This window comes from Rana temporaria, chromosome 2 (assembly GCF_905171775.1).
Source record: "Rana temporaria chromosome 2, aRanTem1.1, whole genome shotgun sequence".
In the NCBI taxonomy this organism is placed as follows: domain Eukaryota; kingdom Metazoa; phylum Chordata; class Amphibia; order Anura; family Ranidae; genus Rana; species Rana temporaria.
Genome location: NC_053490.1, coordinates 466,322,926 through 466,337,024, shown reverse-complemented (window position 1 = coordinate 466,337,024; position 14,099 = coordinate 466,322,926). Strand labels below are relative to the sequence as shown.

The following is a 14,099-nucleotide window of genomic DNA, read 5'->3' as shown; positions in this document are numbered from 1 at the left end:
GTCACCACAGGGTGGTACTGTGGACAGCACAAAGAATAAACTATGCCACATCCTATTAGATAGTTGAAACCATCTGGGAATCGGAAAGAATTGACTTTATAGGTATATTTAAAAAAGGGTTTACATTTTTTTTTTATTTATGAACCATAATAAAGACATGGACACATTAAAAAACATTTAACTTATTGAAAGTGACTAAAAGAACATGTCTCAATGGCCAAACAGTGGCCCCCAGAGTCCAAATGGACTACACTGATAAGCAAAGAGAAAACCTGATTTGATCAGTACTCCAATGAGCTATTACATATAATAACCTGGAAGGGTAAAACCCTACAACCGTGAATCAGGGGTCAATAAAGCAAGGTAAAACAAATGTCGATTCTGCTTTTCAAGGGTTCAGAAGACTTGCTCGACTAGTTTTGCGCTTAAGAAAACACTTCTTTTGGAGCTAGATAAATAAGAGTAGTATTATTATTATTATATATATATATATATTATACATCACTAAGGCAGAACATATAGCTGGCCAGGAGCTTAAAGGGGACCACCATGTCAAAAGAAAAACAGACATTGAGGTGCATGAACAGAACACAGAAATTAGGGTCTATATTGGTAATAGGTGGCATCAGTACCCTCAGACAGTGAACGATTTCAGATAGTAAATCCCTCACAATCTCTAAAGGTTGGCCACTCACGTATACGACATCCACGTGTGACTGATATGGAAGGGGTAGTTTCAAAGATATGAGCATACAATAAAAAATATTCCGAAGAAAAATTGGTATGAAGACACTCCAGCAGAGTAGGGGGTCTGTGGGGACACCCAGGAGGAGACTCTTATTGGGAGATAAGCTGCGCAGTGTCAGATGATGATTTGGCCTTCCTGTCCTGCTGGCATCTGCTGGAGTATTATTTTTATTGTATGCTCATATTTTTGAAACTACCCCTTCCATATCAGTCATCAGAAGTGAATGTCGTCTAATTGAATTGCCAACCTTTAGAACAGTGTTTCAAAGATTGAAGACACACCTACAGATACCACTGTATCACTCATAAACCAGTATCTTCTATTAATATTCAAGTGAAAATGTGTTAACGATGGGCTTTTGTTAATGTCGGGAGTTTTGCATTCCCATACGAGTCTTCAAAGTCCACTGGAAGAAGCTCAGAAGCAGACCAACTACAGGTTAAATGTACCTGTCGGAAGAATCTCAAACTCACTCCAACACATACCCAAAGTATGTTACCACAGGCCCTTAGGATTATGTCACACTTGTAATTTTGTCACTGTTAAAAACTAGTCAACAACAGGATAATTTCACAGGGCAGTGATTTCTCATCTGGCCAGTGAAGAAACAACACTGGGAAAGCAGGGGTATTTTCTGTGCACTTTTCATTAACCAGTTCCTGCCCAGCATATAGTACGATGACATGCAGGCGGGGGCACACAAGTTCTGGGTGGACATCATATGACGTCCTCCCCAGAGTGGGCCCCTCTTGACTGTGCGACAGCTGCCTGTGATCGCTGTGACTAATCACAGCGATTTGTACACAATGGATGGCTTCCATTCATGCCATCCATTGTTTACTATTATGTTGGTACCACATGATCACTGACAAAACAGAGATAGACAGGGCCAATCACAACCCGTTTGTACCATATGATTGGCTGTGGCCAATCAGATAATCACAATTATAAACATTGAATTCATTTATTTCATTCAGTAAAAATGGTTGTTTATAGTGCTATTTACTGTTATAAGCAATCAGTGTGGGAAAAAAAGAAGAAACCTCCCCAGAGTAGTACAAGTACATACTGTCATCAGTCTGTGTCCCTGACCACTGCCACACCAGTTATATGATGGCGCTGTACTGCACTGGTGACAATATGTAAAAAAAAAACTATATTCTTTTGCTTCTTTATGTTCAAAAAAATTGTGCCAAAAAGTTACAACTTCAAAAATCTTATATTGCCTCTTACAAAATACATTGGACTGTCTAAAAAGGGGTCATATGGAGGGTATTTGTACTGTCCTGGCATTTTTGAGCCTCAAGAAATTAAATAAGCCGTCAGTGCATATAGGATTGATAGATTTTCAGATAAATACCATAGTTTGTGGACTCTATAACGTTCCTACAGACTAAATAATAAACACTGATTTGGGTTATTTTCACCAAAGAAATGTAGCAGTATACATTTTGGCCTAAATGTATAAAGCAATATTATTAATTTGTGATATAAATGTTACAAATGTAGGCATGTTTAATATTATAGTTGTTTAGCCTTTAATGCTTTACTTTTACAAATTGCCCTTTTCACAATTTTTTTTTTTTTTTTTTTCTTTCAGTTAAATCAAATACTAGAAGCAAACCGAAGACTGGAAGAGCAGATTAGGCAGTGTGTCTGGCATCAGCATATAATAGCTTTTCTATTGTCTATTTTTGTGGCCATAGTTTTAGCTATGTACCTTTCCAAAGACACAAGAAGCTAGGTAACGCTGCAAATTCTGCCATGATGATCGTCTGTCAAAGGAACAAAACGTTCACCTGACCAAAGTTGCCTTTACTATTCAGTGTGTGATTGAACTACACAGTAACAGGAATAATCAGGATATCTGAGACACGCATAAGAATGTTTTAGAAGCCAGTTTGTGTCTCATTTTAGATATCTTAGTCGCTCGTCAGTGTTGTTTAGACATTTCCAGTTATTCTTATAGGTTTTTCTTTTCAGCTCTTTTGCTTTACTGTACATATTTGCATTGCAACATCCTTGTCTGGCCATGAAGAGACATTAACAGAGGCCAAAGCTCCCTTATCTTACAAAAAAGTGGTTTATTGCAGCAGGTACATAAACAAGAAGCATCTATTAAAATATATAATTTCTGTATGTGACAGAAATCCAACTACATTTAGTAGAAGTGTCAAACAAGGGTTAGGAGCAGGAGTAACCATATTTAACATATTTCTCAGGTCAACTGCCATTTTTAGGTGTTTTTGTACAACTAGGTTTCGCTGTCTAATTTTATCAAAATAAGATAGACTTAATAGGTGGTGAAGTATTCTTCCATGTGTGAAGAATGAGCCCCAGAACATACTATACATCTAAGAGTTTACACTTCTTCAGTTGCCATGGATCCAATTTGCTTTGATAACGTACTGAAATGATAGGCTTGCCCAAAATGTTCTCAGACGTTCTCGTATATGGTGGCAGCACCAGATCCAACCTGTTGATTGTAGATGGGGACAGTAGGAGCAACTGATTGTCACAGAGCAAAGTTAATGCCTTTCCATCTTCTGGTATTTCAGCGTTTACAGTTGTGAAAAAGTAAGTACACAACATGAAAACTGAATTTTTTTTTTTTTAAATATATTTTTGCAGGAAAACATTAGATCTTTATTCAAACAATGTCTACAAATAAAGGTGATTGTCTTAAAGGGGAAATGTTCCAGTGCAATAGTTTACTCAACAAAAATATCAATTGGTGTAATTGTGTCCTGTGAAAAAGTAAGTACACCCTTGGCCTCAGACGTTAGTATTGCCCCTCTAATAGAAATTACTTTTTGTAGCAAAGAGACCCAAGATATCTGAGCTTTGTCTTGATGGGTAAGGGAGTAAACATTCCTATGCAGACTGCATTTGAGTGATTTTTACCCAACTGTAATGCTGAACCTCAATGATTGAAAGTACTGAAAACTAATAATTGAAAGCCCACAGTGTGCAATTAAATCAGGGTAAGCAATGTCCATACAGATGTGTTGCCTATATAACTATTCAAGACCAGTTCCAATGCATAATCCCTAAAGCCCTTTTAGACAAGCATTCAGTCTGTCAGTTTTTCAGACAGCTCCAGACTGATCTGCTTTGTATTTCTATGGGCGGACCCAGATCAGTTTGTGTATGCCATTTTTTGCAGACAAACAGATGCTGTTCATTTTGTGGCCTTTTTTAGGATAAATACATTTTTGTTTTTACTTTTATCTAATGACTAATTTCATCAACAATTTAAGAAAATAGACAAATAAAAAATATGATGTAAACAGAACTGAAGATGCACGAACCGATGTTAAATTTTAGTCTTGGGTTATCTTGTGATTATTGGCCCCTGAATCTGGAGCACCTGACACATTTCTTGTATTTGAACTGGTGGTAAATATAGGGATAACAAAACTGACATTTTCTTTCATTTAGATTGAGAATGCATACACTATGTTAAGTTTATGTATGATTTGTTCATTTATAATGCCTGTATATAAATGCAGTGTTTGAATGAAGATCTAATGATTGCCTGTTCAAATATAAAAAAAAGTCCACAATGTGGCTTTCTTTTTCACACTGCTGTATAACAATAACAAGAGTATGTAAATGCCACTCATGTACAGTCCACTCTTGTTCACTCTTGAGGAATGCAAACTGCACATGCATGGGAAGGGAACAAAGCTGAGTGCTCATTTGTGAGTTTCCAGGGCTGAAGAACCAATGCTTGGTAGGCACTGCCATCTACAGGACTGGGTGGGGGGGGGGGGTTATTTAAAAGAGCAGCTGGAAAATGATGCATTCTTTTATAGAACTGAGCAACATGTACTGAATATGCTGTAATGCTTGGGATTTTTTGGGCAAAAGTCAGTAAAGGTGAACTGACCCTTTAACCCATCTGTTGGCATGCTTCTAGCCAGGTTGTCTCTTGAAAACTGTAAACACACAAATGAATAGGGCTCTGGATTCAAATTTTTCTTAGGGTCACTGAATTACAGTGGGCACACTGGCTCCAATTCGGCAGCATAAAACTGGGGATTTTATTAGAAATAGAGAATGAACCCAGAGTTGAGAATCCACATCCATACAATCCAATGAAAGCACCAAACAAACTTTTAAAAGTGAGGTTTTTAATGGAAAAAACTGGATTCATTGCAGAAAAACCAACGTGTTTCAGGGGCCAAACACAGTACCTCTTTTTATCAGGGCTACAAGTACAATGAAAAATGTCAAATATAAAAGTAAAAGATCATGACTATACATGGAAATATACAGGTGAAAAATAATGACAAAGGTCTAAAAAATAAAAGTAAAAGGTCAGGTGTACAGGTGAAAAATAATGAATATAAAAGCGTATATATCTATTTGCATATATTATCGGATTTAATTAAATAGCAGATTTCAAAATGATAATATCTATCTAGATGCCAAAGGTCGCAACACTTCATTAGTAAACAGTAAAAACATTATAGGCAACAGTTCAGTAAAAACAGGACAAAATTACAGTCAACATAAATTAGAATAAATGATATTTGTCAGTGTAATGAATCGCTTTCTAGAACTTCATACAAATGTACTCTTTGTAACTGCTGTATAAATATGCTTGACACCACAAAATATGTTATGGTATGTATAATCGTAATTATGTTCCAAAAAATATATATATACTTTTATATAAGAAGTAAAAGCAAACCTTTTAAATTTGGGACTTGGGTAAGTAGATACCAAATAGGTTAAAGGAAGTATCAGAGAAAACATATTGGTGGCAAAAAAAAAAAAAAGCAGAGATTGAAAATTATGAGTTTATTGTGTATCAGCAGATGAGATACTCTGAAGCATAACTCTAGAAGACATACAGTATATACTTGTGATTTACTGCTTGGAACAGATTCAGGACAGGTTAAGCCAGTGTTAGTGAATGCAGCAAAGGAAAGTAGGGGTGCAACGGATCAAAAAACTCAAGGTTCAGATCGTTCCTCGGATCAGAGTCACGGATCAGATCATTTTTCGGATCAGCAAAAAAAAAATTGCAGCCTCACTGTGCCCCCAATTGCCGCCTCACTGTGCCCCAAATTGCAGCATCACTTTGCCCCAAATTGCAGCCTCACTTTGCCCCAAATTGCAGCCTCACTTTGCCCCAAATTGCAGCCTCGCCAGAGCGGAGGAAGTGAGAGGGCAACCAGCAGGGCTGGATTTCCTTTCCCTGCCACCCCAAGGCCAGGTTCTGCAATGCACCCCCTCCCCACCAACCGAACCACCCCCCCCCCCCTCATTGGACATGCATTCCGTCTATCACAGCATGGTTAGGAGCAGGCGGGGCTGTGTGCGAACAGAGCGGCGACAATTTCAATGTGTTTTTTACCGCTTTGCTCTGCTCTGCAGTCCCACGGCACGCCGCGGATCACGTGTGTGCCGATCCGAAGTCATTGATCCGTGCGGATCACGGATCAACGACGATCCGTTGCACCACTAAAGGAAAGTAATGTTCCCTTGTAGAGATTTAAATAGCATAAAAAGTGTCAAGAGTTTAAGTGTGTGTGGGGGGGGGGGGTTAGAGCTGGTGCATGGAGACTACAGATGAGGGTGTTGATGTTGATATAGGTGATAGACATGGAGAAGACAGAACAACATGGGCACTCCCCAGAATTCTGCTATCAATAGGTTCTATCACTAAAAACCTTGGACTCTTGGATGTTTGGCACTTTCATTGGGCTGTATGACTTCTTGAAATATTTAAGTATATAGTGGGATTGATGAAGCTTTCCTTTGTGATTTTGTGAGTAGTTGCATTGGCTGATGGATATATCAGACAGTGAGGACATGTTATAGTAGAGTCACGTGTTTTGCAAACTTTGCTAGCATTAAATGTGACCTCTAGTGGGAAGGGAAAAATCCACTATGCACTGTTATAAAAGCAAATGGCCACTGGGGAAAGGTGTTTAACTTTGCATGGTGTTACAATGCCTGTGACTGACAGAAAAATGTAATTGTCATGTGTGACTGCCTTTTCTTTATCATATCGTAGCTGAGTAGGTTGGAACCGGGATAAAATTGGTTTTGTTACTGCTCCCCTGTTTGTAAACTGTCCATTAATTTAGTGTATGTGGCTGTTGATGAAGGTAAGTATTGTATGCTTAACTGCAAGGGAACATGTATATCAGACATCAGAATTACATTTTTTTTTTTAATAGGTTCTTTAGCAGGGCCTATTTTACAACAGGGCGCTAAAGAGAGAAGCTTTTTGTGACACATTTACTGTTCTCTTATAAACTGGACAAGGAGGTGGTCGCATTCTTATTGGCATTAAATGCACTACAAATTCACAGTGCCAAGCCTTGGTTCAACCAAATGCACTTGCAGGCCTGTTTATGTATATGTATATATATATATATATATATATATATATATATTTTTTTTTGCTAAAGGTTTACCCGGTAAGATTGGCCAGAGTTTAAAGGGGTTGTAAACCTGTGTGTTTTTTCACCATCATGCATCCTATGCATGACGGTGAAAAAACACCTTGCAGTGTCCGGCCCCCCCAACCCTCCCCCCCCATGTTTTACTTACCCGAGCCCCGAATTTCCATGGGCGTGATCCCGTGTTGCTCTCGCCCACGGGTTCTCGGGCTATGGATGCCAAGTGTATGACACAGAAGAACGCTCGCAAAGTAACCCCCTCGGGAGAGAGCTTCCCAGAGGGGGTTATCTAATGTGGGGAGGAGCTGCGAGAGCCACCGTGGGACCCCATAAGGACAATCGGGGCCACTCTGCAAAACAAACTGCACAGTAGAGGCAAGTATGACATATTTGTTATTAAAAAAAAAAACGGGAACCTTTAATATCACTTTAATCTAAACCATTATTACCAACAAACCTTGTACTTGTTTATTGGCCACAGTCAAAAACACATGGGCAGATCTCTAAAAACAGGAACAAAAGTGGACTTGTTGAATGTTACATTTATTTATACTCTGTTTATTACCAAAGAATGAAAGTTGAATCCTGATTATATGTCATGGGCAACAACTTTATATCTACTTCAGTTTTTATCAATCATGCACAGAAGACTCAAAAATATAAATATATTCCAATTAGAAGCCAAATGAAGCTCCTATATTCTCAATTTAAATACTCAATTTAAATCTATTTGCTGATACATTCTATAAAGGCCTGTTCACACTTTAATTTAGTAAAACTATTTGACTTATTGCATTTAAAGTACAAGTCCCTTTCCTTACATGGCTTGTTCATCTATGCACTGTTGCTTAGCAAAATAGGTGTATTATTTTTGTATTGTGTTTGTTTTTTTGTGTAGTACCTAAATGATGTGAAATCTTTTTTCTGAGTATTTCTCACTCACTTTGCAAAATGCATGAACAAAAAATGCACATTTAAAACATGCATGATTGTGTCATAAGAATGCAGTGAAGATGCATATTACTACATGTGCATAGGAGTGCATTATCCCTAAAGCTGACTAGACGCATCACAATTGGATTGTAAACCCTCCTCTCGATTTACCAATAACTATGCAGTACCAGGGACTGTTTAAGAAGGCTCTGCAACTACACCGTTTTTGGTAAAGCCAAAAGAATGCTAAACAGTAGAATCTTATTGTGTCACCAGCTTTACACAGTGCCTCTCAAAGTAACGTTTGAGGAATAGGTAAGAAAAAATAAGCAGTAAAAAAGAGAATAAAAATATTGTAACACTATTTGTACTTTTTATAACATTTAATTCAGTATTAATTATGTTTCATAATACATTAATAGGTGAAGTTTTCTTCAGAATAGGAAGCAGACAGAGGCATTGGTGTACCTCTGATTGTATGGTCTATGGACCATTTAAAAGTTAATCTTAACTACTGCTCTAGCTGGATGCATTTAGCACTTGCCTTCTTTTTTTCTTTTTTTTTGTTCTTGTTCGTCCAGCTCGAAGAGATCTTCTCTCTAAAGCCTATAGACCTGTCTATAGACATATAATGCTTTGCGTTTCTTTACAACTCCTAAACAATTTCGTTTCTTAATATATTTTTGCATAGACGTGAATTCTTGTATTGCCCTGAGAGCCATGCTTTTATTTGGGCAGGGTTGCCAAACATAACTTTCATATGCAGCCAATGCACATTTTAGAAACAGCCTAGCATAATTAAAAAAATGTAAGTTATACTAACATGCCAATGTAATGTGTGGCGCCAGTAAAAAAAAAAAATGATGACATGAATAGTCAGCTCTGTCTCGAACTTTATGTAAAACACAGAATCGTAATCTATAGTGGCTGCTTACCTGTGCCTGTTTTGTTTTATATATTACTATTGTGCAAAAAAACTAATGATCAAAATCCCATTCTATCTGCTACAACTCCAAAAGTTTACATACAACCCAAATGTTTCTGCATGTTTTCAGGACTGCACTAGCCAAAAAGTAGACCTACTCAGATTCATCAGTGGCAAAGAATATAGCAGCTAGCTATTAGAGTTGGTTTCTATATAGATCAGTGTAGGGTGTTCTGCAACTCATATTTAATACAAGTGGAGATAAATTTATATAATATAAGTTTCCTGTAATTTTGTCTTGACTCATTGTGTGTGCTCTTGATTATAAAGGCTGATGAGTCTCCAAATGTTTGACATGTTTTCCCAGACAAATTGTGTACATTTTCCCATGAATACTCAATGCTTTCATAGGATTAATCAACAATAATTGTTTAACAATCTGAACAATTTTCAGGTCTATGAATACTGGTGTCAAAATACGTTGTGTGCAACCGACTTTATAAATAGCTCACCAAAAGATCCCTCCGTTGCCTCTGAAGGAACTAAAACTGAAAGGTTAAGAGCAACCGTTCAGACAGGTATAAATCCATTTCGATTCCTGGTTCCCATCAGCTTCTGATCTTCCTTGTTTATCACTGTTGGTTGGTATCTTTTGGAATCCACAGTCACCATCCGCTTCAGAATATTGGTTAGTGGTAAATGCAGATATAGGATGATCACTGCTGGCATCAAAATCAGTACCTTGGTGGGGGGGAGTCTCAGAAAATGTTATATAAAAGATTTTTAGAAATGACTCAAGGCTTATGAATCAGTGTTAAAATCTGTCGTCTTGATACATAGTCTGGTTGAAAAATTACACAAATCCATCTAGTTCAGCCTTGGATCTGATAGACAAGCATACCTACACATTTGTGCTTAACATATGGTCAAAAAAAAAGCAATAACGTGCTAGAGATAACCATCTGCAAGAACCCTAAAGGACTGTCAAATGGATTTGCTTCTTGTCAGAACGGCTTCTCTCCCCATTCAGGTCTATGGAAATGCAAAAGCAGCTTGAAGGAGGTTGATTGCGCCTTTAATGAATTCTGAATGTCAGAAGCAAGCTGCATTTGCCATCTACACTGGCTTATATGCAGTGTAGCAGAGAGAAGAGCACTTGTGTTTTGTTTGCTCCATTCTTTAGCTATGATCAATATAAAGCCACAAAATTATAACATTTTTGTAGTTCGTTATTTAAATGTTTTTTTTCCCCCCCATCCTTGTTGTTCTTTAGAACTATTCAAGTTTTTAAAGAAATTAGGCAGTTAATTAAGCCCATGCTGTTTAGTTATAAAAGAGTCAATTAAAATGAGTGATGTACTAGTAAAAAAGACTGCATAGCAAATAGCGAAGCATAGTTGAGTGTAATCACTTCTAGCCAACATCTCACAGTGTTTTCTGACTCTACAAACAATTTCATAGAACAATAAAGCATGATTCTATATCACAATTTTAGCATACTGTTAGAATTCTTTAAAGGAAACTTACAATGATGAACAAGTGGTGACACTTGCCTAGTCTAGTAAAAAATGTGCAAGGAGGTGCCTGCATATATCTTCTGAGCTCCCCAAGAACTCCAATGATTTATATGTAAATATTCAAGTCTGAGCTCCAGCATACCTATCTTGTATGTAAAAAGAGTGCAGCGCTAAAAAAAAATAGTGCTGCAAAGAACACAGGCATTTGACATTCCCAGAAGTGTCAGAGCTTCGTGACAGCAAAATTGGGCTGCACAGGTGGCAGGACAGGTAACGATTAAACATTTTCTTTGCATAGAGTGCTTTTTTTCCTTTGGCAAATTAGAAACAGAGTTGCTTTAATTGCATTCCTGCAGATATCTTAATGTGAAAAAAATTGTTATATTTTTACCTATATGCCATACAATTGTATGTGTTAAGAAAATGCCAGTTTGTCAATTAATTTATTATTTTAGTTATTTCGTATGCCTTTGTATATTTACAGAAAATAAATATAAAATAAACCAATGTCATAGAATTTTGTAGTTAAAGTGCATTTTATTAGCTCTTCTATTAAATTATGTTAACAGAATAAAATGACCTTTAAAATAAAATGAGCCATACATTATTATCTATGTTCTACATTTCAGTGTTTTGCTGGTTTGAAAATGAATATGTTGTAAGGCTGAATATACGCTTTTAACAGGGTAAAAAAGAAGGAGTATAAAATAGTATTTTTGTAAAAAAAAAAAAAAAGAGGGAATTTATTAGCTATCACAAGCGGTCAAAAGCTGCATTATTCTCAGGCGAACTTTTAAGAGAGAGACACGCAAAATAACCAGGCTGGAAGTAATTTGTTACATATATAAGGGAACATTTATATAGCATGGCTATGTGTTTTAAAAATATGCTTAACACCTTGCTTGCTTCTGGTAATTTAATGAAGTTGGTGGTATAGCTGAGAGGAGGTGAGATCCTGAGACCAGGCTGTCCTGTTTTGGAATGTTTGGTGTTATGCAGAGAACACACTATAGGACCACGTACCATGTTCTCTGGCATCACTCCTCCCACATCCACTTTGTCACATCACATTCTTTACTATCCCTTGCTTTATTGTCTGAACTTAATTTTCTAGCAGCTCTCCCCTTCTATACTGTCTTCTGCCAGCCTGTATGTACTCTGGCACTTGTCCCAATATTGTTTGGTAGCCCCCCTCCCAAGCACACTGCATTGTCTGGCAGCTGTCCTACCGTCTGCACTGTATTATCTTGTAGCTCTTTTCTCACTGTTCACAGTAAATTCTCTTGCAGGTCCAGTCCCACCAACTTTCCTTATTACATACATTGTTATACTGTGATCCATACAATACATTTTACTCTTAGCCACATGACTGCTGCTTTTCTGTGATTTGGTGTTCCATAGTCCCTGGCACTGCTCATTTTTCACAATGCTTTATAGATAGTGGCTGTAGAAACTCAGACTTTTGAAGTTAAAGTTGATCGTTACATAGTCTGTCTGGATACAATGACATTCTACTACTTTTCCCAGTAGGATGTAACTTTTTTTTTTCTGTTAGCTGAGGTTACGCGAAAGAGCAAACTAATACAAGTCAGAAAAGGAGGGATGGAAGAAGTGAACATAAAGTTTATTTTTTATCGAGTTTTCAAAGCTACAATTTAGGGATGTTAGAGGGCTGCAACATGCCTGGACAAGGACCAATCATAACCTTCTAATAGCCTCTTTACACTTGCTGTTGGCAAAAGAAATGGTACATTCACCTAAAGGAAAGTTCCTCTAGCCCTCCTGTCTCAGAGAAAACTCTCCTGAACAGGGACCTGGGTAGAAATCTATCTCGGAGACATAGAGGGCCAAATCCTCAGCCAGGCGGCGTAACTTAACTTTCAGCAGTTAAGTTACACTGACTTAAAGTTTTTACCTAAGTGCCTGATCCTCAAAGCACTTGCGTAAAAATTTCAAGCCGTGTAAGTTAAGTGCCGCCGTCGTAAGGCGTTCCTCCTCTCCGGGGGGCGTTTACAATTTAAATGAGGCGCGCTCCCGCGCCGGCCGTACTGCGCATGCGTGTGACGTCATTTTCCCGATGTGCATCGCGCGAACGTAATTGACGCCGGGCGGCTTTGTGGATTGCGACGGGACACTAAAGTTGCGACGGGTGAAAAAAAGACGCGCCGGGAAAACAAATAATTTTAAAAAAAAATGACAGCGTCGCTCGGCATGCATTCCTGAGGGAGAACTCCATGCCAATTTTCAATGAAAAAAACGGCATGGGTTCCCCCCCCCAGGAGCATACCAGGCCCTTAGGTCTGTTATGGGTTGTAAGGAGACCCCCCCTCCGCCGAAAAATCGACGTAGGGGGTCCCCCTACAATCCATACCAGACCCGTATCCAAAGCACGCTACCCGGCCAGCCAGGAAGGGAGTGGGGACGAGCGAGCGCCCCCCCCCCCTCCTGAGCCGTGCCAGGCCGCATGCCCTCAACATGGGGGGGTTGGGTGCTCTGGGGCAGGGGGGCGCACTGCGGGCCCCCCCACCCCAGAGCACCCTGTCCCCATGTTGATGAGGACAGGACCTCTTCCCGACAACCCTTGCCATTGGTTGTCGGGGTCTGCGGGCGGAGGCTTATCGGAATCTGGGAGTCCCCTTTAATAAGGGGGCCCCCAGATACCGGCCCCCCACCCTAAGTGAATGGATATGGGGTACATCGTACCCCTATCCATTCACCTGTAGGCAAAAAGTAAAAGTTAATAAACACACAACACAAGGCTTTTTAAAATATTTTATTATTCTGCTCCGGACGCCCCCCCTGTCTTCGTTATTAGCTCAATTACCAGGGGGGGCTTCTTCTTCCACTCTCCGGGGGTCTTCTCCGCTCTCCGGGGGGGGTTTCTGCTTCCGCTCTCCGGGGGGGGCTTTCACCGGACTCCGGGGGGCTTCTTCCATCTTCTCCCCTCTTCCGCTCTTGACTCGGCGAACCCCGGTTCTTCTGCAGCTCTCCGGTGCCTTCTTCTTCAGCGCTGGCTGCCTGCTATGTTTGTGTGTTAGCTCGATTTCTAACAGGCAGCCGGCGCGGTCTTCTGTGACGTCATCTTCTCTTCTGTTCTTCTCCCCTCTTCCGATGTTGCCTCGTCGCCTGTTGTCGCTGTAATGATGGAAGCGCGCCTTGCATCACATTTATATAGGCATCACCGTCCCATCATGCTCCGGTAGGTACCCACGTGGTGGGTGCACGTGGGTAGGCACCCACCACGTGGGTACCTGCCGGAGCATGATGGGACGGTGATGCCTATATAAATGTGATGCAAGGCGCGCTTCCATCATTACAGCGACAACAGGCGACGAGGCAACATCGGAAGAACAGAAGACCAGAAGACCCTGGCGTCACAGAAGACCGCGCCGGCTGCCTGTTAGAAATCGAGCTAACACACAAACATAGCAGGCAGCCAGCGCTGAAGAAGAAGGCACCGGAGAGCTGCAGAAGAACCGGGGTTCGCCGAGTCAAGAGCGGAAGAGGGGAGAAGATGGAAGAAGCCCCCCCGGAGTCCGGAGAAGCCCCCCCCC

At 39.7% G+C, this 14,099-nt stretch overlaps 1 protein-coding gene across 1 annotated transcript in view; it reads left to right on the top strand.

The window, feature by feature from the left end:
- MOSPD2 (motile sperm domain containing 2) overlaps positions 1 to 5,753 on the top strand; it is a 166,337-nt gene extending 160,584 nt beyond the window's left edge. Inside the window, exon 15 of the mRNA XM_040338677.1 lies at positions 2,349 to 5,753. Coding sequence (XP_040194611.1) covers positions 2,349 to 2,492 — 144 coding nt within the window. The 3' untranslated portion in view covers positions 2,493 to 5,753. The remainder of the gene's footprint in view (positions 1 to 2,348) is intronic.
- Positions 5,754 to 14,099: the final 8,346 nt, after the last annotated feature.